Source organism: Anomaloglossus baeobatrachus, unplaced genomic scaffold, assembly GCF_048569485.1.
Source record: "Anomaloglossus baeobatrachus isolate aAnoBae1 unplaced genomic scaffold, aAnoBae1.hap1 Scaffold_165, whole genome shotgun sequence".
Taxonomy (NCBI): Eukaryota; Metazoa; Chordata; class Amphibia; order Anura; family Aromobatidae; genus Anomaloglossus; species Anomaloglossus baeobatrachus.
In genome coordinates this window covers 341,900-368,291 of record NW_027441935.1, presented here as the reverse complement: position 1 = coordinate 368,291, position 26,392 = coordinate 341,900, and the positions used below count along the sequence as shown (strand labels likewise).

General features: G+C 45.9%; 1 protein-coding gene and 1 long non-coding RNA gene across 2 annotated transcripts; both read right to left on the bottom strand.

Moving 5' to 3' along the window:
- Positions 1-2,042: 2,042 nt before the first annotated feature.
- On the bottom strand, positions 2,043-12,131 carry LOC142260689 (uncharacterized). The gene is made up of 9 exons (XM_075332054.1): positions 12,072-12,131; positions 11,852-11,969; positions 10,446-10,571; positions 10,289-10,361; positions 10,069-10,186; positions 8,663-8,788; positions 8,506-8,578; positions 4,338-4,407; positions 2,043-3,764 (listed from the first exon to the last, which is right to left on the bottom strand). The coding sequence occupies exon 9, from the start codon at positions 3,745-3,747 to the stop codon at positions 2,113-2,115; it is 1,635 nt and encodes a 544-aa protein (XP_075188169.1). The 5' UTR covers positions 3,748-3,764; positions 4,338-4,407; positions 8,506-8,578; positions 8,663-8,788; positions 10,069-10,186; positions 10,289-10,361; positions 10,446-10,571; positions 11,852-11,969; positions 12,072-12,131; the 3' UTR covers positions 2,043-2,112.
- Positions 12,132-12,241: 110 nt separating this feature from the next.
- LOC142260688 (uncharacterized) lies at positions 12,242-16,039 on the bottom strand. Its single transcript, XR_012728681.1, has 3 exons — positions 15,960-16,039; positions 15,740-15,857; positions 12,242-12,353 (listed from the first exon to the last, which is right to left on the bottom strand). It is a non-coding gene; the product is annotated as an uncharacterized LOC142260688 (long non-coding RNA).
- Between the last annotated feature and the right edge of the window lie 10,353 nt (positions 16,040-26,392).

The following is a 26,392-nucleotide window of genomic DNA, read 5'->3' as shown; positions in this document are numbered from 1 at the left end:
GTCTGTTTCACTGGCTGCATTGTGACACGCCAACATTCCATTTAAGGGCGTGGCTGCGCATTCTTCTTATGTTCTGGCTGCACTGTATCTCCCAGCTCCATTCGCTTTAATGGAGACAGGTTGTTTGGTGAATAACTGTAAAGCGCGGGGTTAAAATTTCCCCTCAAAACATAGCCTATCACGCTCTCGGGGTCCAGAAGTGTGAGTGTGCAAAATTTTGTGGCTGTAGCTGCGACGGTGCAGATGCCAATCCCGGACATACACACACACACACACACACACACATTCAGCTTTATATATTAGATAGAGCAGTTAGGCTAATGTATTGATCAAATCATTACTGCCCAATAACCAATTCACGGTAATCTCTTATTTATCGGGTCCCTAACCAAATGTTACCTTTATGAGATTACCATGGAGTGGTCATCGGGCAGTAATGACTTGATCAATATATTAGCAAAATATCTCTTTTTTTCAAATAATCCTTAGCAGTCATGCAAAGTCATATTTTACAATTTTTCAAATTTTTCATAAGGCTAATTGTGTTTTTCATTTCTTTATGTATTATAGAGCAGTTATGCTTATTCATATTTCTCTGAATTTGGTGTGCAGATTTCACTTTATATAGATTGTGTATTTTTTAGCTAGCACCCTGTTCACATTTGCAATGATGTTCCAGCAGTCTTTTTGATTGTTACATCTCACCAGTGGCATGCACATCTTATTTCTGTTACAGCGGGTAGACACGTCAAATTACACAGTCCTCTGGATTTCTACTCCAGTTCTTCACTGTGGTCGCCATTAGCAACCGGAGTTACTCTCAATTTACCGCCAAGCCACTTCCCTGGTACTCTGTTCCTAGAGCCCCTCATCCCCTCCCTCATCTTCATACTTTTGGACAGATTCATATTGCCGCACGGGTGTCCGTCTCCCACCCACAGGGATAGCTATAAGCCGTGACAAGGGTCCCTGGGGATGGCACTCTATTGTCCCAGTTTATCAGGATCTACGCCTCCTGCGGAGCCCACTGACCTTTAGCCTGGAGAGGGGGTTCGTTTGGTATATGCCAGGGGCAGCCACCATCCAAGCCATCCGGACTTTACCCTTTTGGGACGTGGTTCGGTCAGCCCACCTCTCACCAGGGTCCCACGTGTCTGGTGCCGGGATACGACCCAGAGGGTCAGAATCACCTCTCCTGGGGGCTTCTCCTCACACAGGTGTGGGTCTCTCTACACTGCTCTCTGGGACTCTCCTGTCATTTCATGTATTCCTAGGTTTTTTACTAACTAAGCTCCTCCCAGCCATTAGCTCTCCCTAGCCTGAGAGCACCAAGGGAAGTAGCTTATCCCATGTGGCCATCTAGTGGCCGCACACAGAATATATCATAAACCGTATCTACAGTATTATATCAACATTAAACAGTACATTTACAGGCACGGGATTTGCAGGTCTTGGGCGGCAGAGCCTTACACCCCCTTACAGTTGCCTCACCGCTCACCTCTCCGGCCACTACCTCCTTACCGTCACCCATCTGCTCCTCGTTGCATCTTCAGATTGCCACCATTTGTGTTGAATTCATTTGGTCTCTCATGTTGGGCCAGGACTTCGTGGTCTAATGAGTCCTTGGAAGGTTATTCGCAAGTGTGTGTCATGACGTCATGGTATATGCCAAAATCTAGAATTTATGCACTGAAGATTCCCGAGGAATTAATTGCAAGAGTTGCTGATCTGAAGATGTGACGAGGACTGGAAGAGTGATTGTGAGGAGTGGAGGAGCTGGAGATGTGAGCGATAAAGTGAGTATAAGGATTTTTATTTTAGAATTTTGATGGACATTTTGCTTAATACGTGTGGAAGTGAAATATAAAAAGTCTGCATTTTGGTGAATGTAAATTTTTGGCGAACTCCAGTAGAATTCCATTTGAATGTATTCGCTCAGCTCCAGTATGGGAAGTGTTTAGAAATGCGAAAAATGTACCGCCAGTTACTAACAGCAAAAAACAAAATAGAGTAGGAGTTTTGTTTATTAATCTTTATTGCAGTTCTATGAATTTAGGTGAGAGAGAGAGCGCTGCTCAAACCCCGCTCAACACTACTCGTGAAATATTGATTCTATTCTTCGGTTTTTATGTAGGTACCTTTTTTAACCACTTTAACAGTTCCAATGCTTTTCCACTTCTTAGCCAGGATGTCTATGGCACGGTTAATTGCCTCCTTCAATTTCGGAGGATACCGTTGATGCAATTTAGTGAGGGCCCTCAACTCTTTAAACACATGACATAATGCCGTCGGATAGAGTTCTTCATAGGGTAAAGCGTCTCTTATCATAGTGAGGTGCTCCAGGAGAGCGTCCAAATCATGAACCATAAACAGTAATTTAAAAAAAGTGAATATCATCTTCACCAGATAAACCGGTTCTTTTTGCCCAAGTTGTTCATATATCTTGCAGTATTTTCCTCTATTTAACAGCTCTTCTACATTTTTACATCCGACGTAAGGAAGACAATGCAACAAGGCTGCAATACTGGCTGCCTTAACCTGCTGGTTTTTGCTGTGTAACATTATCAGTAAGGCTGCTAGGTAACTCCTGATGTGTTGGCTGAAGTCTTTCTTGCTCTGGTTACAGTTCTTGGCGAGATCAGCAAATAGTGAAGCGGCGTATACCTGGACCAGAGGGTTCGAGTGGTTTAGATAGCAAGTACAAAGATTGACAATCTCCCCAAAAGTATTACCAAGTTTTGATCTTTTCAGCAAGGTGACTAATTTTGACAGGACTTGTAAGATGTTGATGATATCTTTTGGATTCTTACAACCATATAATTTCCTGCGCAGGCAGTCAAATATGAAGTCTTTCAGTTGATGCACCTCGGTAGGGGCACCTTTACAAGCATTACCAATAGCTTCTGTAACATGGCAGACCTCAAGCTCATCCGAGCTGTAAGTTTTTAAAGCCATTAATGAGATTAAATTTTTTGCCACATTCTTCTCCAGGTTAGGATGGTGTAGGAGCTCCGAGACGAACATGACACTGGTGATTCTGCTTGTTCTGAATGAATATCTCATTGGTATACGCAGGTAAGGGATGAGTTTCCTCCTTTCCTCATCAGTTAAGACACAAGTAATATAATGACACATCGCAGCCTGCGTAGTGTCTGTGTCATGGAAGAGAACAAAGTCATCCTGGTAGTTTCTGAACCCATACATGGGGTGCAGAAGGTGATAGAAAAAATCATAGCTTCTCTCTTTCCAGTCTCTGCTGGATTTGGTGGAAATCAGGTCCAATACCTTGAACGAGCTGCTTGGTGGATGCTCTTCATCCTTTTCCAAACGCTCCATGACTTCTTCACCGCTATAAATTGCAATATTAGCCAGGAGCGTCATAGCTGCGCCAGTTATTCCGGGTTGTCTCTTACTTTCCGCTCTCCGCATGTGGCGGTAGGTCTGATCGATAAGTTCACTAGTCAGAAAGCTGGCAGTCTCCACTCCGACAGAGCTTACAGTTGACAAGAACAGGAGGGCATTCATCAAATCCTGTCCATCCAGATCACGCAGATGTTTGATTAGATCGCTGGTCATTGTCTTTATTACTCCAAGCTCAAATGATGAGACAATGCCTGGAATACTGTCCTCCAGAAGAGGGACACTGAGCAGGTCCAGCGAGGCCAACAGCTTTTTACAGCGATTGCTGGATCCCATGCTGCAATGTTTACAGCGATCGCTGGATACCATGATGCAATGATTCATCATAAATAATCAGACGTAATCTGCCAAAAAATTCAAAATGATATTAGAGGAAACATCAGGTAAATTATAAGTAATAGAAGATAAATGCAAAAAAATAAAATTATATTTCAAATTACAGAATTACAGTCCTCAAATTTCAGTAATTTTTTATACTGATGTGTAATGGCCTAAGGAACTCTCAGATGTTCCAGGACTGACGGCACCGGACCCTACAGGGTGGTCTCACCGGTGCCCATGGGTAACACAAGGAAAAAAAGGGTGTCCATGGCTCAGATACAGAGAATCTGCTGTTATCTTCAACTGTGGAAAACAGATGGCGCTTTTATTTTTACATATGTTACCCATGGGCACTGGGGGTGTCACCGTCCCGGGTAAGGTAAGTCCTGAGGTGGTTTAGCCTTTTTATGCCATTGCCCGTCAATGTACAACATTCCTGAAGATGGAGATAACTTTCAAGACCCAAAACAAAAGTCTGAATCAGCCCCCTCTCCACCCCAAAAAATTAATAATCAACCTGGACTCCTAAATCCAGACATTCATGTATTAGTTATAGGCCAAAAGTAAGAGATTTAGTAAAATAAAACTCCTCTAACCTGATCTGTTCCTGGTAATAGTCACAATAAGTCGTATGACAGGATTGAGCTGATAAAGCAGGAGGACAACCTGAAACAGCAGAATTTAGAGAAAGTATTCACTACATGAGACCTCTACCTCCAACAAAGCGCATAAATCAATAGTATAAGTGACTATAAGTAGCTTTGTCTTAAGGGTACTTTACACGCTGCGATATCGGTACCGATATCGCTAGCGAGCGTACCCGCCCCCGTCGGTTGTGCGTCCCGGTCAAATCGCCGCCTGTGGCGCACAACATCGCTAACAACCGTCACACGGATTTACCTTCCCTGCGACGTCTCTCTGCCCAGCGATCCACCTCCTTTCTAAGGGGGCGATTCGTGCGGCGTCACAGCGACGTAACACTGCAGCTGTCCAATAGCAGAGGAGGGGCGGGGATGAGCGGCCGGAACATGCCGCCCACCTTCTTTCTTCCTCATTGCCGGTGGACGGAGGTAAGGATATGTTCGTCGTTCCTGCGGTGTCACACGTAGCGATGTGTGCTGCCGCAGGAATGACGACCAACATCGTACCTGCAGCAGCAACAATATTTTGAAAAGGAGCGACGTGTCAACTAGCAACGATTTTCCATGTTTTTGCGCTCGTTGATCGTCGCTCCTTGGTGTCACACGCTGCGATGTCGCTAACGGTGCCGGATGAGCGCCACTAAAGACGTGACCCCGACGATATATCGTTAGCGATGTCGCAGCGTGTAAAGCACCCTATATATCTTATCAGAGAAATCAACGTCATTGTATCCTCAGGAGTCGATTCTTCCCTTCCTTTGTCTCCTGACCTCATTACCTCTGAATAAACTGCTCAGCACAGAGATATCACAAGTTGGGAGTGAGAGGAGGAGCGCAGCCCGGAATAAGCACAGAAACATGGTCCGGCAGGTTCCTAGCAGGTGTATTCGCTTATACCAGAGCTGCAGTCACAGCTACAATGCTCAGTACTGCTGTATAATCTCCTCCATGCCTCTGTGCTGGCTAAGGAAAGAGCTGAAAATACTTATTGTATGGGAGACACTAGATCAAAGCCAATGGCAAATTACACATAGTGCCTGTAGTTAGAAAACTGGAAAATGACGCAAAATACCATGTAATGGGCAGAAATAGCGCCGCTCCTCACATCATACACACAGTACAACTTATTCCTAAGTGTCACATAAAAGTCTAGTTACCCTTTTCCTACTTTACTCTTCTAGTTGATCCCAGTAATCTGTTCTCAATAGTAATACTAGAGGATTTAGCTCGTATTTCAGTAACAGAAAGGATCTTCTGGTCACGATTTCAGCTCTGTAATCTATATATATAATTGCCTTATTCTGTCTGTCTGTCTGTCATGCTCCAAAATTGTGTCACGGTGACATTGTGTCACCGTGACATGTCCTTACGGTGACACAAAGCTGATTGGCCGCTGGGTTCGCCATGGCCCCGCCCCCCCACACGGATTGGCCTCTCGCCCCGGCTGCGCCCCCACACGGATTGGCCAGCCGCTCGCCCAGGCTCTGCCCCCTCCACAGATTGGCCTCTCGCCCCGGCACCCTGCAGGCATTGGCAACTCGCCCACGCCACGCCCCGCCCCCTCACGCAATAGACGTTAGCTCTCGCCCCCCCCCCCCCGCATTGCCCAAACTGACACGGTCACGGAGCCACGGATCCCAGGTGAGTACTGTACTCCCCCCCCTTTCCCCCCTCACCAACGGGAGCCCACATCAGCGTACGCCGCCGTATGCTGGTGTGGGCTCCCGTGCGAGCGGGGGACGTGTTGCGCTGGTAACCATGCTTGCATAGTTACCAGTAAATCAAGGTCCTGCAGCGGCGGGACTTCCACACGCACAAACATAACAGCACACACACACGCATCATCAGATCATCACTCACATCAGATCGCACTCACTCTCACAAACACCTCACACACACCTCACACACACATCGCATCCACACACTCACAGCATCCGGCGATATCGCTTGCTTCTCGGCCTCGATACTGTGCTGTGAGCTTCCAGGACCTGCCGGAGGATCACATGGCCAGAAGCATGTGATATCTCCCGGATGTTGTGACTGTGAGCGCGTATGTGCGATATCGTCAGTGTCTGTGTGTGTGAGTGTATGCGATCGGGTGTGTGTGAGTGTATGCGATCGGGTGTGTGTGAGTGGATGCGATCGGGTGTGTGTGAGTGGATGCGATCGGGTGTGTGAGTGTCGGCAGAGGAGCACGGCGTGCTGGAGGAGGCTGGGAGCAAAGAGGCTGATCATGGGGGAGGCTGGAAGGAGAGAGGCTGATGCTGGTGGAGGCTGATGCTTGGGGAGGCTGATGCTGGGGGAGACTGGGAGCGGAAGGCTGATGCTGAGGGAGGCTGGGAGGGGGAGGCTGGGAGGAAGGAGGCTGGGAGGAGAGAGGCTGATCCTGGGGAAGGCTGGGAAAGGGAGGCTGATGCTGAGGGAGGCTGGAAGGAGAGAGGCTGATGCTGGGGGAGGCTGGAAGGAGAGAGGCTGAGGCTGGGAGGAGAGAGGCTGATGCTGGGGAAGGCTGATGCTGAGGGAGGCTGGGAGGGGAAAGCTGATGCTGGGGAAGGCTGGGAGGAGAGAGGCTGATCCTGGGGAAGGCTGGGAGAGGGAGGCTGATGCTGGAGGAGGATGGAAGGAGAGAGGCTGATGCTGGCGGAGGCTGATGCTGGGGGAGGCTGGTGGAGGCTGATGCTTGGGGAGGCTGGGAGAGGGAGGCTGATGCTGAGGGAGGCTGGGAGAGGTAGGCTGAGGCTGAGAGAAGAGAGGCTGATGCTGGGGGAGGCTGGTAGAGGGAGGCTGATGCTGGGGGAGGGTGGGAGGAGGGAGGCTGGGAGGAGAGAGGCTGATGCTGGGGAAGGCTGGGAAGAGAGAGGCTGATGCTGGGAGGAGAGAGGCTGATGCTAGGATGAGAGAGGCTGATGCTGGGAGGAGAGAGGCTGATGCTGGGAGGAGAGAGGCTGATGCTGGGGGCAGAGAAGCTGATGCTGGGGGCAGAGAAGCTGATGCTGGGGGCAGAGAGGCTGATGCTGGTGCAGCATGGGGGATGGAGCACGATGGGGGGGTGCGCAGCATCGGGGATGGAGCATGATGGGGGGGTGCGCAGCATCGGGGATGGAGCACGATGGGGAGTTCACAGCATGGGGGATGGAGCACGTTTGGGAGTGCGCAGCATGGCGGGTGGAGCACGTTTGGGAGTGCGCAGCATGGGAGATGGAGCACGATGGGGGGTGTGCAGCATAGGGGATGGAGCACGATAGGGAGTGCGCTGCATGGGGGATGGAGCACGATGGGGAGTGCGGAGTATGGCGGATGGAGCACGTTTGGGAGTGCGCAGCATGGCGGATGGAGCACGTTTGGGAGTGCGCAGCATGGCGGATGGAGCACGTTTGGGAGTGCGCAGCATGGGAGATGGAGCACGATGGGGGGTGCGCAGCATAGGGGATGGAGCACGATGGGGGGTGCGCAGCATAGGGGATGGAGCACGATGGGGAGTGCGCTGCATGGGGGATGGAGCACGTTTGGGAGTGCGCACCTCCCCCCAACACACACACACACACACACACGCACGCACGAGCGCGCACTGCACAACACACCACACACCACACACACACACACACACTGGGAACCACAAACAACTGCCCTACACAGACACCCACACACACAGACAACGCTGCACACACACAACAACCAACACACAAACACCGCGGCACACACAAATATACGCACATACCGCACAACACACACATTGCACAAAACATACCTCCCCCCAAAACACACCACACACACACAAACCGCACAACACACACACAACGCTACAGACACACAGCGCTCCACAAACAACGCAACACACGCAACACACATACAACACCGCTCTCACCCCCCGTCACACCCAGACAACACCCAGAACATGTACAGCCCCTACACAAACACTTGGTAACTACACACAACAACATTATATATATATAACAAAAATCATACATGAACTACACAATACGTAAATTCTAGAATACCCGATGCGTAGAATCGGGCCACCTTCTAGTAGATTAATAATGTTATAATGAACGATGGATCAGTCAGATATTATTCTTGTATTTTTATACAGGACGTGTTATTATATTACACTCAGAATACTTACACTAATAGCTGGTGAATGCTCCAATACAAACAGAACTGTGACACCGGTCACACAGTGGAGTGTTTATTCCAACCTATAATATAATATGATATTGATAGTCGTTAGATGGAAGGAAGAAAAGGACCCAGGAGCCCCGCGCCTCGGCCATTCTACTCACTGGAAAGATGTCTGGTGTTCCGCTCCGATCCCGTACGCGCTGAAGGTCTCTTCTCAGCTGGTGCAGGGCGTCCACTGACTTCCCCTCTTGGAGGTGATCATCAACCAGGAAAAATCAGGATGAAATCTGAAAAAGACAAAAAAAATTAATGCCATAATGCATGGAGCCATAATACATAGATGCATAATATATGGTGCCATAATACTTGGAGCCATAATACATGGTGCCATTCTACATGGAGCCTTAATACGTGGAGCCATAATACGTGGAGCCATAATACTTGGAGCCATAATACTTGGAGCCATAATACATAGAGCCATAATACATAGAGCCATAATACGTGGAGCCATAATACTTGGAGCCATAATATTTGGAACCATAATACATGGAACCATAATACATGGAACCATATTACATGGAGCCGTAATACATGGAGCCGTAATACTTGGAGCCGTAATACATAGAGCCATAATACTTGGAGCCATAATACTTGGAGCCATAATACTTGGAGCCATAATACTTGGAGCCATAATACTTGCAGCCATAATACTTGCAGCCATAATACTTGGAGCCATAATACTTGGAGCCATAATACATGGAGCCATAATACTTGCAGCCATAATACTTGCAGCCATAATACTTGCAGCCATAATACATGGTGCCTTAATACATGGATCCATAATACTTGGAGCCATAATACATGGTGCCTTAATACATGGATCCATAACACATGGATCCATAACACATGGATCCATAACACATGGAGCCATAACACATGGAGCCATAATACTTGGAGCCATAATACTTGGAGCCATAATACTTGGAGCCATAATACATAGAACCATAATAAATAGAGCCATAATACATAGAGCCTTAATACGTGGGGCTATAATACTTGGAGCCATAATATATGGAGCCACAATATATTGTGCCATAATACATGGAGCCTTAGTACATGGAGCCATAATACTTGGAGCCATAATACTTGGAGCAGTAATACATGGAGCCTTTGTCTCCTGACCTCATTACCTCTGAATAAACTGCTCAGCACAAAGATATCACAAGTTAGGAGTAAGAGGAGGAGCGTGGCCCGGAGTAAGCACAGAAACATGGTCCTACAGGTTTCTAGCAGGTGTATTCGCTTATACCAGAGCTGCAGTCACAGCTACAATGCTCAGTACTGCTGTATAATCTCCTCCATGCCTCTGTGCTGCCTAAGGAAAGCTGAAAATACTTATTGTATGGGAGACACTGGATCAAAGCCAACGGCAAATTACACATAGTGCCTGTAGGGAGAAAACTGGAAAATGACGCAAAATACCATGTAATGGGCAGAAATAGCGCCGCTCCTCACATCATACACACAGTACAACTTATTCCTAAATGTCACATAAAAGTCTAGTTACCTTTTTCCTACTTTACTCTTCTAGTTGATCCCAGTAATCTGTTCTCAATAGTAATACTAGAGGATTTAGCTCGTATCTCAGTAACAGAAAGGATCTTCTTCTGGTCACGATTTCAGCTCTGTAATAGATTAATAATGTTATAATGAACGATGGATGAGTCAGATTTTATTCTTGTATTTTTATACAGGACATGTTATTATATTACACTCAGAATACTTACACTAATAGCTGGTGAACGCTCCAATACAAACAGAACTGTGACACCGGTCACACAGTGGAGTGTTTATTCCAACCTATAATATAATATGATATTGATAGTCGTTAGATGGAAGGAAGAAAAGGACCCAGGAGCCCCGCGCCTCGGCCATTCTACTCACTGGAAAGATGTCTGGTGTTCTGCTCCGATCCCGTACACGCTGGAGGTCTCTTCTCAGCTGGTGCAGGGCGTCCACTGACTTCCCCTCTTGGAGGTGATCATCAACCAGGAAAAATCAGGATGAAATCTGAAAAAGACAAAAAAAATTAATGCCATAATGCATGGAGCCATAATACATAGATGCATAATATATGGTGCCATAATACTTGGAGCCATAATACATGGTGCCATTCTACATGGAGCCTTAATACGTGGAGCCATAATACGTGGAGCCATAATACTTGGAGCCATAATACATAGAGCCATAATACATAGAGCCATAATACGTGGAGCCATAATACTTGGAGCCATAATATTTGGAACCATAATACATGGAACCATATTACATGGAGCCGTAATACATGGAGCCGTAATACTTGGAGCCGTAATACATAGAGCCATAATACTTGGAGCCATAATACTTGGAGCCATAATACTTGGAGCCATAATACTTGGAGCCATAATACTTGCAGCCATAATACTTGCAGCCATAATACTTGCAGCCATAATACATGGAGCCATAATACATGGAGCCATAATACTTGGAGCCATAATACATGGAGCCATAATACATGGAGCCATAATACATGGAGCCATAATACTTGGAGCCATAATACATGGTGCCTTAATACATGGATCCATAATACTTGGAGCCATAATACATGGTGCCTTAATACATGGATCCATAACACATGGATCCATAACACATGGATCCATAACACATGGAGCCATAACACATGGAGCCATAATACTTGGAGCCATAATACTTGGAGCCATAATACTTGGAGCCATAATACATAGAACCATAATAAATAGAGCCATAATACATAGAGCCTTAATACGTGGGGCTATAATACTTGGAGCCATAATATATGGAGCCACAATATATTGTGCCATAATACATGGAGCCTTAGTACATGGAGCCATAATACTTGGAGCCAGAATACTTGGAGCAGTAATACATGGAGCCTTTGTCTCCTGACCTCATTACCTCTGAATAAACTGCTCAGCACAAAGATATCACAAGTTAGGAGTAAGAGGAGGAGCGTGGCCCGGAGTAAGCACAGAAACATGGTCCTACAGGTTTCTAGCAGGTGTATTCGCTTATACCAGAGCTGCAGTCACAGCTACAATGCTCAGTACTGCTGTATAATCTCCTCCATGCCTCTGTGCTGCCTAAGGAAAGCTGAAAATACTTATTGTATGGGAGACACTGGATCAAAGCCAACGGCAAATTACACATAGTGCCTGTAGGGAGAAAACTGGAAAATGACGCAAAATACCATGTAATGGGCAGAAATAGCGCCGCTCCTCACATCATACACACAGTACAACTTATTCCTAAATGTCACATAAAAGTCTAGTTACCTTTTTCCTACTTTACTCTTCTAGTTGATCCCAGTAATCTGTTCTCAATAGTAATACTAGAGGATTTAGCTCGTATCTCAGTAACAGAAAGGATCTTCTTCTGGTCACGATTTCAGCTCTGTAATAGATTAATAATGTTATAATGAACGATGGATGAGTCAGATTTTATTCTTGTATTTTTATACAGGACGTGTTATTATATTACACTCAGAATACTTACACTAATAGCTGGTGAACGCTCCAGTACAAACAGAACTGTGACACCGGTCACACAGTGGAGTGTTTATTCCAACCTATAATATAATATGATATTGATAGTCGTTAGATGGAAGGAAGAAAAGGACCCAGGAGCCCGCGCCTCGGCCATTCTACTCACTGGAAAGATGTCTGGTGTTCTGCTCCGATCCCGTACACGCTGGAGGTCTCTTCTCAGCTGGTCCAGGGCGTCCACTGACTTCCCCTCTGGGAGGTGATCCTCAACCAGGAAAAATCAGGATTAAATCTGAAAAAGACAAAAAAAATGAATGCCATAATACATTGAGCCATAATACATAGATGCATAATATATGGTGCCAAAATACTTGGAGCCATAATTCATGGAGCCATAATACATGGAGCCATAATACATGGAGCCTTAATACATGGAGCCATAATACATGGAGCCATAATACATGGAGCTATAATACATGGAGCCATAATACATGGAGACATAATACATGGAGCCATAATACTTGGAGCCATAATACATGGAGCCATAATACATGAAGCCATAATACATGGGGCCATAATACTTGGAACCATAATACTAGAAGCCGTAATACATGGAGACATAATACATAGAGCCATATTACTTAGAGCCATAATATATAGAGCCATAATACTTAGAGCCATAATACATGGAGCCATAATACATGGAGCCATAATACATGGGGCCATAATACATGGAGCCATAATACTTGGAACCATAATACTAGAAGCCGTCATACATGGAGCCATAATACATGGAGCCATAATACATGGAGCCATAATACTTGGAACCATAATACTAGAAGCCGCAATACATGGCGCCATAATACTTGGAGCCATAATACATGGAGCCACAATACTTGGAGCCATAATCTTTGGAGCTATAATCCTTGGAGCCGTAATACATGCAGCCATAATACTTGGAGCCATAATACATGGAGCCATAATACTTGGAGCCATAATACATGGAACCATATTACTTGGAGCCATAATACATGGAGCAATAATACATGGAGCCATAATACATGGGGCCATAATACATGGAGCCATAATACATGGAGCCATAATACATGGAGCCATAATACATGGAGCCATAATACATAGAGCCATATTACTTGGAGCCATAGTACATGGAGCAAGAATACATGGAGCCATAATACATGGTGCCATAATACATGGCGTCTTAATACATGGAGACATAATACATGGAGCCATAGTACATGGTGCTATACTAAATCGAGCCTTAATACATGGAGCCATAATATTTGGGGCTATAATACTTGGAGCCATAATACATGGAGCCATAATACGTAGAGCCTTAATATATAGAGCCATAATACTTAGAGCCATAATACATGGCGCCTTAATACATGGAGACATAATACATGGAGCCATAGTACATGGTGCCATATTAAATAGAGCCTTAGTACATGGAGCCATAATACTTGGAGCCATAATACTTGGAGCCATAATACTTGGAGCCATAATGCTTGGAGCCATAATACATGGAGCCATAATACTTAGAGCCATAATACATGGAGCCATAATGCATGGAGCCATAATACAGAGAGCCATATTACTTGGAGCCTTAATACATGGCGCCTTAATACATGGAGCCATAATACATAGTGCCATACTACATGGAGCCTTAGTACATAGAGCCATATTACTTGGAGCCATAGTACATGGAGCAAGAATACATGGAGCCATAATACATGGTGCCATAATACATGGCGTCTTAATACATGGAGACATAATACATGGAGCCATAGTACATGGTGCTATACTAAATCGAGCCTTAATACATGGAGCCATAATATTTGGGGCTATAATACTTGGAGCCATAATACATGGAGCCATAATACGTAGAGCCTTAATATATAGAGCCATAATACTTAGAGCCATAATACATGGCGCCTTAATACATGGAGACATAATACATGGAGCCATAGTACATGGTGCCATATTAAATAGAGCCTTAGTACATGGAGCCATAATACTTGGAGCCATAATACTTGGAGCCATAATACTTGGAGCCATAATGCTTGGAGCCATAATACATGGAGCCATAATACTTAGAGCCATAATACATGGAGCCATAATGCATGGAGCCATAATACAGAGAGCCATATTACTTGGAGCCTTAATACATGGCGCCTTAATACATGGAGCCATAATACATAGTGCCATACTACATGGAGCCTTAGTACATAGAGCCATAATACTTGGAGCCATAATACTTGGAGCCATAATGCTTGGAGCCATAATACATGGAGCCATAATACTTAGAGCCATAATACATGGAGCCATAATGCATGGAGCCATATCACAGAGAGCCATATTACTTGGAGCCTTAATACATGGCGTCTTAATACATGGAGCCATAATACATAGTGCCATACTACATGGAGCCTTAGTACATAGAGCCATAATACTTGGAGCCATAATACATGGAGCCGTAATACATGGCGCCTTAATACATGGCGCCTTAATACATGGAGCCATAATACATGGTGCCATACTACATGGTGCCATACTACATGGAGCCTTAGTACATAGAGCCATAATACTTGGAGCCATAATACATGGAGCCGTAATACATGGCGCCATAATACATGGAGACATAATACATGGAGCCATAATACTTGGAGCCATAATACATGGAGCCGTAATACATGGCGCCATAATACATGGTGCCTTAATATATGGAGCCATAATACTTGGAGCCATAATACTAGAAGCCGTAATACATGGAGTCATAATACTTGGAGCCATAATCCTTGGAGCCATAATACATGCAGCCGTAATACATGGAGCCATAATACATGGAGCCATAATACATGGAGCCATAATACATGGCGCCTTAATACATGGATGGAGCCATAATACTTGGAGCCATAATACAGAGATACATAATACATGGAGCCATAATACTTGGAGCCATAATACATAGAGCTATAGTACTTGGAGCCATAATACTTGGAGCCATAATGCTTGGAGCCATAATGCTTGGAGCCATAATGCTTGGAGCCTTAATACTTGGAGCCATTATACATGGAGCCATAATACTTGGCGCCATGATTCATGGAGCCATAATACATAGAGCCATAATACTTAGAGCCATAATACATGAAGCAATAATACTTGGAGCCATAATACAGAGAGCCATATTACCTGGAGCCTTAGTACATGGAGCCATAATATTTGGAGCCATAATACTTGGAGCAGTAATACATGGAGCCTTTGTCTCCTGACCTCATTACCTCTGAATAAACTGCTCAGCACAGAGATATCACAAGTTAGGAGTGAGAGGAGGAGCGCGGCCCGGAGTAAGCACAGAAACATGGTCCTGCAGGTTTCTAGCAGGTGTATTCGCTTATACCAGAGCTGCAGTCACAGCTACAATGCTCAGTACTGCTGTATAATCTCCTCCATGCCTCTGTGCTGACTAAGGAAAGAGCTGAAAATACTTATTGTATGGGAGACACTGGATCAAAGCCAACGGCAAATTACACATAGTGCCTGTAGGGAGAAAACTGGAAAATGACGCAAAATACCATGTAATGGGCAGAAATAGCGCCGCTCCTCACATCATACACACAGTACAACTTATTCCTAAATGTCACATAAAAGTCTAGTTACCCTTTTCCTACTTTACTCTTCTAGTTGATCCCAGTAATCTGTTCTCAATAGTAATACTAGAGGATTTAGCTCGTATCTCAGTAACAGAAAGGATCTTCTTCTGGTCACGATTTCAGCTCTGTAATAGATTAATAATGTTATAATGAACGATGGATCAGTCAGATTTTATTCTTGTATTTTTATACAGGACGTGTTATTATATTACACTCAGAATACTCACACTAATAGTGAATGCTGGTGAATGCTCCAATACAAACAGAACTGTGACACCGGTCACACAGTGGAGTGTTTATTCCAACCTATAATATAATATGATATTGATAGTCGTTAGATGGAAGGAAGAAAAGGACCCAGGAGCCCGCGCCTCGGCCATTCTACTCACTGGAAAGATGTCTGGTGTTCTGCTCCGATCCTGTACACGCTGGAGGTCTCTTCTCAGCTGGTGCAGGGCGTCCACTGACTTCCCCTCTGGGAGGTGATCCTCAACCAGGAAAAATCAGGATTAAATCTGAAAAAGACAAAAAAAATATTAATGCCATAATACATGGAGATATTATACATGGAGCCATAATACATGGAGCCATAATACATGGAGCCATAATACATGGAGCCATAAAGCCATAATACTTGGAGCCATAATACTTGGAGCCATAATACTTGGAGCCATAATACATGGAGTCCTAATACTTGGAGCCATAATACATGGAGTCATAATACTTGGAGACATAATACTTGGAGCCAATACATGGAGCCATAATCCTTGGAGCCATAATACATGGAGACATAATACTTGGAGCCATAAAACATGGAGCCATAATACTTGGAGCCGTAATACATGGAGCCGTAATACATGGAGCCATAATACTTGGGTGCCATAATACATGGAGCCGTAATACATGGAGCCGTAATACATGGAGTCATAATACTTGGAGCAATACATAGAGCCATAATACATGGAGCCGTAATACATGGAGCCGTAATACATGGAGCCGTAATACATGGAGCCATAATATATGGAGCCATAATTCTTGGGTGCCATAATACATGGAGCCGTAATACATGGAGCCATAATACATGGAGGCATAATACTTGGAACCATAATACATGGAGCCATAATACATAGATCCATAATACATGGAGCCGTAATACATGGAGCCGTAATACATGGAGCCATAATACATGGAGCCATAATACATAGAGCCATAATACATGGAGCCGTAATACATGGAGCCATAATACATGGAGCCGTAATACATGGAGCCATAATACATGGAACCATATTACATGGAGACATACAGTGCCTACAAGTAGTATTCAACCCCCTGCAGATTTAGCAGGTTTGATAAGATGCAAATAAGTTAGAGCCTGCAAACTTCAAACAAAAGCAGGATTTATTAACAGATGCATAAATCTTACAAACCAACAAGTTATGTTGCTCAGTTAAATTTTAATACATTTTGAAGTTAAAAGTGTGGGTCAATTATTATTCAACCCCTAGGTTTAATATTTTGTGGAATAACCCTTGTTTGCAATTTCAGCTGATAATCGTCTTTTATAAGACCTGATCAGGCCGGCACAGGTCTCTGGAGTTATCTTGGCCCACTCCTCCATGCAGATCTTCTCCAAGTTATCTAGGTTCTCTGGGTGTCTCATGTGGACTTAAATCTTGAGCTCCTTCCACAAGTTTTCAATTAGGTTAAGGTCAGGAGACTGACTAGGCCACTGTAACACCTTGATTTTTTCCCTCTGGAACCAGGCCTTGGTTTTCTTGGCTGTGTGCTTTGGGTCGTTGTCTTGTTGGAAGATGAAATGACGACCCATCTTAAGATCCATGATGGAGGTGCGGAGGTTCTTGGCCAAAATCTCCAGGTAGGCCGTGCTATCCATCTTCCCACGGATGCGGACAAGATGGCCAGGCCCCTTGGCTGAGAAACAGCCCCACAGCATGATGCTGCCACCACCATGCTTGACTGTAGGGATGGTATTCTTGGGGTCGTATACAGTGCCATCCAGTCTCCAAACGTCACGTGTGTGGTTGGCACCAAAGATCTCGATCTTGGTCTCATCAGACCAGAGAACCTTGAACCAGTTTGTCTCAGAGTCCTCCAAATGATCATGAGCAAACTAACTGTAGACGAGCCTTGACATGACGCTTTGAAAGTAAAGGTACCTTACGGGCTCGTCTGGAACGGAGACCATTGCGGTGGAGTACGTTACTTATGGTATTGACTGAAACCAATGTCCCCACTGCCATGAGATCTTCCCGGAGCTCCTTCCTTGTTGTCCTTGGGTTAGCCTTGACTCTTCGGACAAGCCTGGCCTCGGCACGGGTGGAAACTTTCAAAGGCTGTCCAGGCCGTGGAAGGCTAACAGTAGTTCCATAAGCCTTCCACTTCCGGATGATGCTCCCAACAGCGGAGACAGGTAGGCCCAACTCCTTGGAAAGGGTTTTGTACCCCTTGCCAGCCTTGTGACCCTCCACGATCTTGTCTCTGATGGCCTTGGAATGCTCCTTTGTCTTTCCCATGTTGACCAAGTATGAGTGCTGTTCACAAGTTTGGGGAGGGTCTTAATTAGTCAGAAAAGGCTGGAAAAATAGATAATCCAAACATGTGAAGCTCATTGTTCTTTGTGCCTGAAATACTTCTTAATACTTTAGGGGAACCAAACAGAATTCTTGTGGTTTGAGGGGTTGAATAATAAGTGACCCTCTGAATAAACTTTTCACAATTTAAAAAAAAATAAAAAAATAAAAGAAATAACATTCTTTTTTGCTGCAGTGCATTTCACACTTCCAGGCTGATCTACAGTCCAAATGTCACAATGCCAAGTTAATTCCGAATGTGTAAACCTGCTAAATCTGCAGGGGGTTGAATACTACTTGTAGGCACTGTAATATATGGAGACGTAATACATGGAGACATATTGCATGGAGCCACAATACATGGAGACATGTGCCTTACATGGTGCCAAGTGTTTTAATGTTGCACATATTGCCATAATACATGGCGCCTCTTTAATTTCAGAGTGTGGTACATTTGCAGAGGGTTCACATACATATATAAAATAGCTGGATATACCTTTGCTCATTATCCCCACCCCTTGTAAAAAGCTGGATTTACATGTTGCCCATTAGTGTCCCCCCTGTAAATAGCTGGATATACCTTTGCTCATTAGTGTCCCCCCTGTCCCCCCTATGAATAGCTGGATGCACTTTTTGCAAATTCTCCACCTCCACTTTAGTTGGACGCACATTAAACTTATGGTGAAGCTGCTGTATGAATACCGCTGTGTGCCCCCCCTCCAGCAGCCATTAGTGAGGGATGTCATCTGCTCATCACTTATGCCATACATATGATATTACTCAGCTAAATACAGTGACTCCTATCTATATATATAATTGCCTTATTCTGTCTGTCTGTCTGTCTTGCTCCAAAATTGTGTTCTTACGGTGACACAAAGCTGATTGGCCACTGGGCTCGCCATGGCCCCGCCCCCCGCACGGATTGGCAGCTCGCCTCGCCTCGGTTCCGCCCCCCCCACGGATTGGTCTCTCGCCTCGGCCTGGCCCCGCCCTTCGCATGGATTGGACACTCGCTCCGGCCCTCCGCACGCATCGCCAGACATAACCTTGCGCTGCTGGGATCGTGACGGAGCCGGTGAACGCTGGTAACCATTATACACATCGGGTAACTAAGGTCCCTTAATTACCCGATGTGTATCATAGTTACCAGTGTACACCGGCTCCGTCACGATCCCAGCAGCGCCAGACATAACCTTGCGATGCTGGGATCTTGACGGAGCCGGTGAACGCTGGTAACCATTATACACATCGGGTAACTAAGGTCCCTTAGTTACCCGATGTGTATCATAGTTACCAGTGTACACCGGCTCCGTCACGATCCCAGCAGCGCCAGACATAACCTTGCGATGCTGGGATCTTGACGGAGCGGTGAACGATGGTAACCATTATACACATCGGGTAACTAAGGTCCCTTAGTTACCCGATGTGTATCATAGTTACCAGTGTACACCGGCTCCCGGTACACATGTGCAAGGAGCCGGCATTATACTCCTCTCCCCCCAGGACTACTCCTCCTATTATATTCCTCCTATTATACTCCTCTCTGAGTATAATAGGAGAACTATTATAGCATGGGGGATGGAGCACGATGGGGTGCGCAGCATGGGGGATGTAGCACGATGGGGGGTGCGCAGCATGGGGGATGGAGCACGATGGGGAGTGCGCAGCATGGAGGATGGAGCACGATGGGGAGTGCGCAGCATGGGGGATGGAGCATGATGGGGGGTGGGCAGCATGGGGGATGGAGCACGATGGGGAGTGCGCAGCATGGGGGATGGTGCATGATGGGGGGTGCGCAGCATCGGGGATGGAGCACGATGGGGAATGCGCAGCATAGGGGATGGAGCACGATGGGGGGTGGGCAGCATGGGGGATGGAGCATGATGGGGGGTGCGCAGCATGGGGCACGATGGGGGGTGCGCAGCATGGGGGATGGAGCACGATGGGAGGTGCACACCTCCCCCCAACACACCACACACACACACTGGGAACCACAAACACCGCCATACACAGACACCCCCACACACAGACAACGCCGCACACACACAACACCCAACACACAAACACCGTGGCATACATAAATATACGCACATACCGCACAACACACACATTGCACAAAACATACCTCCCCCCAAAACACACCACACCCACACAAACCGCGCAACACACACACACACAACGCTACAGACACAGCGCTCCACAAACAACGCAACACACGCAACACACATACAACACCGCTCTCACCCCCCGCCACACCCAGACAACACCCAGAACATGTACAGCGCCCTACACAAACACTTGGTAACTACACACAACAACATCTATATATATATATATATATATATATATATAACAAAAATCATACATGAACTACACAATACGTAAATTCTAGAATACCCGATGCGTAGAATCGGGCCACCTTCTAGTTTTTTATAATTACTGATGGTTGGCAGAAAACACACAAAGACGTGTCTTATTCTGGTCTGTTTCATGGACAAAGCTCACCCATTCAGAGAATGGCTCAGTGACCACACGTGCCGCCATCCTCCTCACATCTGGGTGCTGTCAGTGTTTCGCTGACTGGACACCTGAAGAAGCTTCGGAAACCTTCATTAATTTTTTTTTTTCCATTTGAGAAAATTTGATGATACATGGACGGTAAAAATGAACATTCTGACCAAAAATTAATGAAAAGCAGACCCAGCGGGCCGGATCTTACAGAAAATAAAATAAAATGGTGTCTAATTCTCCCCTAAACCTGACATTGATATTTGCTACCCTGGATTTCTACTTTAATATCGGATCATTGAGGACCGGATTTGTGTCATGAATTGTAATTAAGAAGCAAAATTCATGAAAACGATTTATCTGTTGTATTGTGCCAGGATTTGTGCAGGACGAGTTACTCATCTCTAGGGGCAATGGCGGCTTCCCATACATTAGAATACATGATAAAATAGTAATAGGATAAAAACTTCTAGTTTTATACAAAACAGCCCAAATTAGACTTACCTCCAAATATAGAAGATTCTACAGTCAATGATGTTAAAAAAATGCAGAAATAATCTGCAAATTCACAAGTAATCCGCAGGTAAACTGCTAATTCACAAATAATCCACAAGTAAACTGCTAATTCACAAGTAATACACAAGTAAATCGCTAATCCACAAGCAAAAGATCTAAGTACGTGCTGTCAGGAGACAAACAAATACCAAGTCTGATCCAGTGAGAAAGTACGGAATGTTAATAGGCTGCACTCCATTGTGACATCACTCACCTGTGTGACATCACTCACCTGTGTGACATCACTGTGTGCTTCCATATATGGCAATGTTTTTTTCATGTAATGTATTATAATCATTGTGATTTGAATTTCAGCTAATATGTCCTATGTAAACAGTTCAAAATATAACAATGCAGTTTTTTGATGTAACATATTGTACCAATTAACCCCTACCTTTGGCGGAAGGTGAGGGAGTAGATTAAAGGATGTAAGCAGGTGTTATCGACTAGGCAAAGACTAAAGCGGACTTCACACGCAACGACATCGCTAACGAGATGCCGTTGAGGTCACGGAATTCGTGACGCACATCCGGCCACGTTAGCGACGTTGTTGCGTGTGAAACGCACGAACGACCATTACACGATCAAAATTACTCACCTAATCGTTGACGAGTCGTTCTAATCCCGATTATAGTTGCTGTTGCAGGATGTAGGATGTTCGTTGTTCCTGTGGCAGCACAAATCGCTACGTGTGACACCGCAGGAACGAGAAACATCACCGTCCCTGCCGCCGCCGGCAATGAGGAAGGAAGGAGGTGGGCGGGATGTTCGGCCCGCTCATCTTCGCCACTCCGCTTCAATTGGGAGGCCGCTTAGTGACGCCGCTGTGATGCCGCACGAACCGCCCCCTTAGAAAGGAGGCTGTTCGCTGGACACAGCAACGTCGCTAGGCAGGTAAGTACGTGTGACGGGTGTAAGCAATGTTGTGCACCACGAGCAGCGATTTGTCTGTGACACACAACCGAAGGGGGCGGGTCCTTTCACCAGTGACATCGCCAGCGATGTCGCTGTGTGTAAAGCCTGCTTAAGAGCAAGGGAGTCCAAAACATGTCTGCTGACCAGGTGCCCGACGGGGCTTATTCTGCGCATTGAATGCTGTGATTTTATATTTTTCTAAATAAATTCAAGGTTTTAAGGAATTTGGTTGCTGGAGATTACACATTTTTTGTACAAGTTTTAGCACACAGACTTACCTCCAAATATAGAAGATTCTACAGTCAATGATGTTAAGAAAATGCAGAAGTCTGATCCAGTGAGATGTGACGGAATGTTAATAGGCTGCACTCCATTGTGACATCACTCACCTGTGTGACATCACTGTGTGCTTCCATATATGGAAAGTAATGATGTCACAATACAGCGTAATCACCAACACTTTCTCTCTTACTTCCTGTCCCTTTACAAGGCACACAAAAGCAAAAAATGTGATAATTAAAATATACCTTTTAATTCCTAAAATCCTAGAAAATTGTGAACATACACGTGATTAATAAAATTATAGACTGTACCACATCATAGAAATTTGTCCCTATATCCTGCTGTGGTAACTATAGCCGATTACACAGTATCTTAACCTACCAAGGTCATGATATATATATATAAGTGCATCTCAATAAATTAGAATATCATCAAAAAGCTAATTTATCTCAGTAATTCAATACAAAAAGGGAAACACATCTATTATATAGAGTCATTATACACAGAGGGATGTATTCCTATATATTATATAGAATCATTACACACAGAGGGATCTATTCCTATATATTATATAGAGTCATTACACACGGATCTATTTCACGTGTTTATTATATATTATATAGAGTAATTACACATAGGAAACGTGATCAAAGCTGAAGGAAAGATAAATGCAGCAGGTTATCAGCAAATGCTGGAGGCAAATTTGCACTTATCAGCCTGGAAGCTGCACATGCGACGTACTAGGACATTGTGTGAAGCCCCACGGGTGTTATGTTGTGGTGCATTACCTTCAGGGACTCCACGTGGAGGAACAGTCTGGTCACAGGTAAGTTGTCTTCTTAGGATTCGTGACGCCACTCTCGGTATTGCGGTCAGGGTGACCGCCACTGCAGATTAGGGGACCCCTAGGGCTGATGTTGAATGCAGCTAGATGTAGTGGCTTCCCGAGAGTGAGGCAGGCCCCATGGCCCTGTGTAAGTGTGTGGAACCACAAGTCGCAGAATGACTCAGGCACAGTCCAAACAGTCTTTCAGGGTTTTTACTCACAATTGATGGCAGGGTGAGTCCCCGGGCGTAGCTAGGATTAACCAGAGGAAACCAGGCTCCTTCAGGCTGACTGTTGAGGGTGACTACCGACTCGCCTTCCTAGCCCTGGTGTCTTTGGGGTGACCCCGACTTGTATTCCTGCTGGGGTCGCCCAGGGAAGTTGCTGCTGCTTACTCTCCCCTCTTTTCGGCCCGTTTGCTTGTAGCCTGGACCAGGTCACTCCGGCTGCTTGCCTCCTGTGAGCTATGGGCCCTCTCTTTGCTACGTGGCTGCGGACTCTTGTGTTATGGTGAGGGTCTGAAATGCCCCCTCCGGCAGGTGTGGCAGGGAAAACTGAATGAATCTCTGCACTGGGAACTGTTACCCTTACGGACCTGGTACCTCCATGGCAGTCCCCGTACTCAGCCACCCCTTTGCTCTCTCTCGCCTTGGGTGAATTTCGGGTGGCACTACCAGGTGATTTCCCCCGTCGATAGTCACTGCATGTACGTTGTCTGACTAGTCGCAGCCTCAGGTCTCCTCTTTGCGTCTGCTCTCCCTGAACTCCACTTCAGACTGGCCCACTACTTCCTCCCCACTGTGCCTGCCTAAGCAACATAGCAACCAGGCTCTCTACCACACCCCTTGAGTGGAGATGAAGGCCTCGCCCCCTCCTGGATTCCCCAGGGGTCCACTCAAAGGTCCATGTGGGAGACCTGATTACTATGCGCCTGTGTAATCACACCTCGGTCAGCCTTCTGGATTACCTGTATTGTACTGCTCCCAGCATGGGTGCAATACTCAGTGGTGCCTGACCAGGTCAGGGGCGCCACATTTGCAACATGACAATGATCCAAAACACAAGGCCAAGTCGACCTGTCATTGGCTACAGGAGAACAAAGTGAAAGTTCTGGAGTGGCCATCTCAGTCTCCTGACCTCAATATTAGTGAGCCACTCTGGAGAGAACTGAAGTGTGCAGTTCATGCACGAAAGCCCAGGAATTTACAGGAACTGGAGGCTTTTTGCCAAGAAGAATGGGCAGCTTTACCATCTGAGAAAATAAAGAACCTCATCCACAACTACCACAAAAGACTTCAAGCTGTCATTGATGTTAGAGGGGGCAATACACTGTATTAAGAACTGGGATATGTGAACTTTTGACCAGTGTCACTTGAATGTTTTTGGTTGTCATTATGATTTTAAAAAAGAAACATAGTAGTTTGACAATAAATGGCTTCACCCGACCACTAACCATGAGTGGAAGAAAAAGATTGTGTTATCATTCATATTCTCTGAAAAAAAGCCAAGAAAGCAAAAAATCTGCCAGGGTGTGTAAACTTTTCAGTAGAAATGTATATCTGGAATTTGTTTATTATACATTTTGTTATATTCATTCTTTCTATATTCTAGGCCGTGAACAAGGTTTGTGTACCGAAACGTTGGCCTCATTACCTATACAGATATACTGCAGCTTTTGTTTCAATAAATGCCATATTTCATGCATCTGAGTGTCGTGATAACCTACTTATCCCATCGCGAGTCCTGAGACTTTACTGGAATGGCCCTGGCATTTAGGGGTGAGTATAAGTGTTATTATTGTAATGGCGCACATATAGGGTTGAGAAGGGTTGTCTGAGTAGTGGACAACACCTTTAAGAATTCATGTGTGCCGCCCCCATGCCCACAGCCTGCCGCTGCTCGGGTCCGGGCCTTCCGGTGGGTGGTTTGAGGGTCTCCGGACACGAGGAATGCCGCGGACACTCCGAATGAATAGGGTTTGGGGGTGGTGGATCTAGGGTAAGTTTTAAGTTTTAAGTGTAACTAAAACGGGAACATCAACAGGGTCCCAACGGGGACTTGCAGAAAGGTAGCCGGTAACCACTACCTCTAACATTCTGAATCAAACTTAGGACCAGAGGATGGCGGAGAGGGGCGGACGTGTAGCTGGGCTCCCATGGTCACCCTTCTTCTTACATCCAGGGCAAACCACTCCCTCTCGCCGCAGTGCCGTGTGTAGGTCACCAGCTCTCCAGGCTCCAGGTCCTGGTCGGGATAGCCGACGGGCAGGTGTGGGTATACATCCCTCTGGGACACAAATATTTCGGCCTCCATGCTCGGCTCAAAGATGAAACCCCATCCTCTTCGGGGGTTAAAGTGCCGGACCTGGCCTTCATGTGTGGGGCCCCTCACCCGGTAGGTGGCGTTCCTAAGATTGTCCTTCTCCTGGATGGTTCGGGATAGGACTTCCGCTTTTCTTTTTTCACGGGCCGCAATTTCTCGGCCCAGCTGGCGCTGCTGCCGCTCCCAATATGGAGCACCTTCGGCAGTGGAGGGCCTCGCTGTGACGTGGCTCGTACGGCTGCCCCGCAGGCACATTTCCGCTGTGTGCCGCCCAGGGATAGGGGTACTCAGATCCGGGCCAAGGGTCACTTCAGTAAGTATCAGTATCACCCGGCTGGTGGTCTCTGTCTTTCTCCTGCACTTTTGTGTGATGGTGGACTGCCTGTGCTTGCAACTTCAGGAGTCCGCTCCCAGCTGGATGTGGCCTAAGGAGCCCTTGCCCGCAAATGTTGGCCTGTGGGATCTCTGAGCCCTAGCAGTGACCTGTTCTCGCCCTCGGTGGTCTTTTGCCTTCAATCGGGACTTTGGGTGGGACAGGACCTCTAGTCCTGGCCTCAATCAGTTAATTAACCAGTTCCAGTCGCTTCTGGACCTAGCTTCAGGGTCTGCGTACCCCCCTGTGTGCTCCGGTTTCTGGGTCGGTTCCCCGAGTCGGTACCGG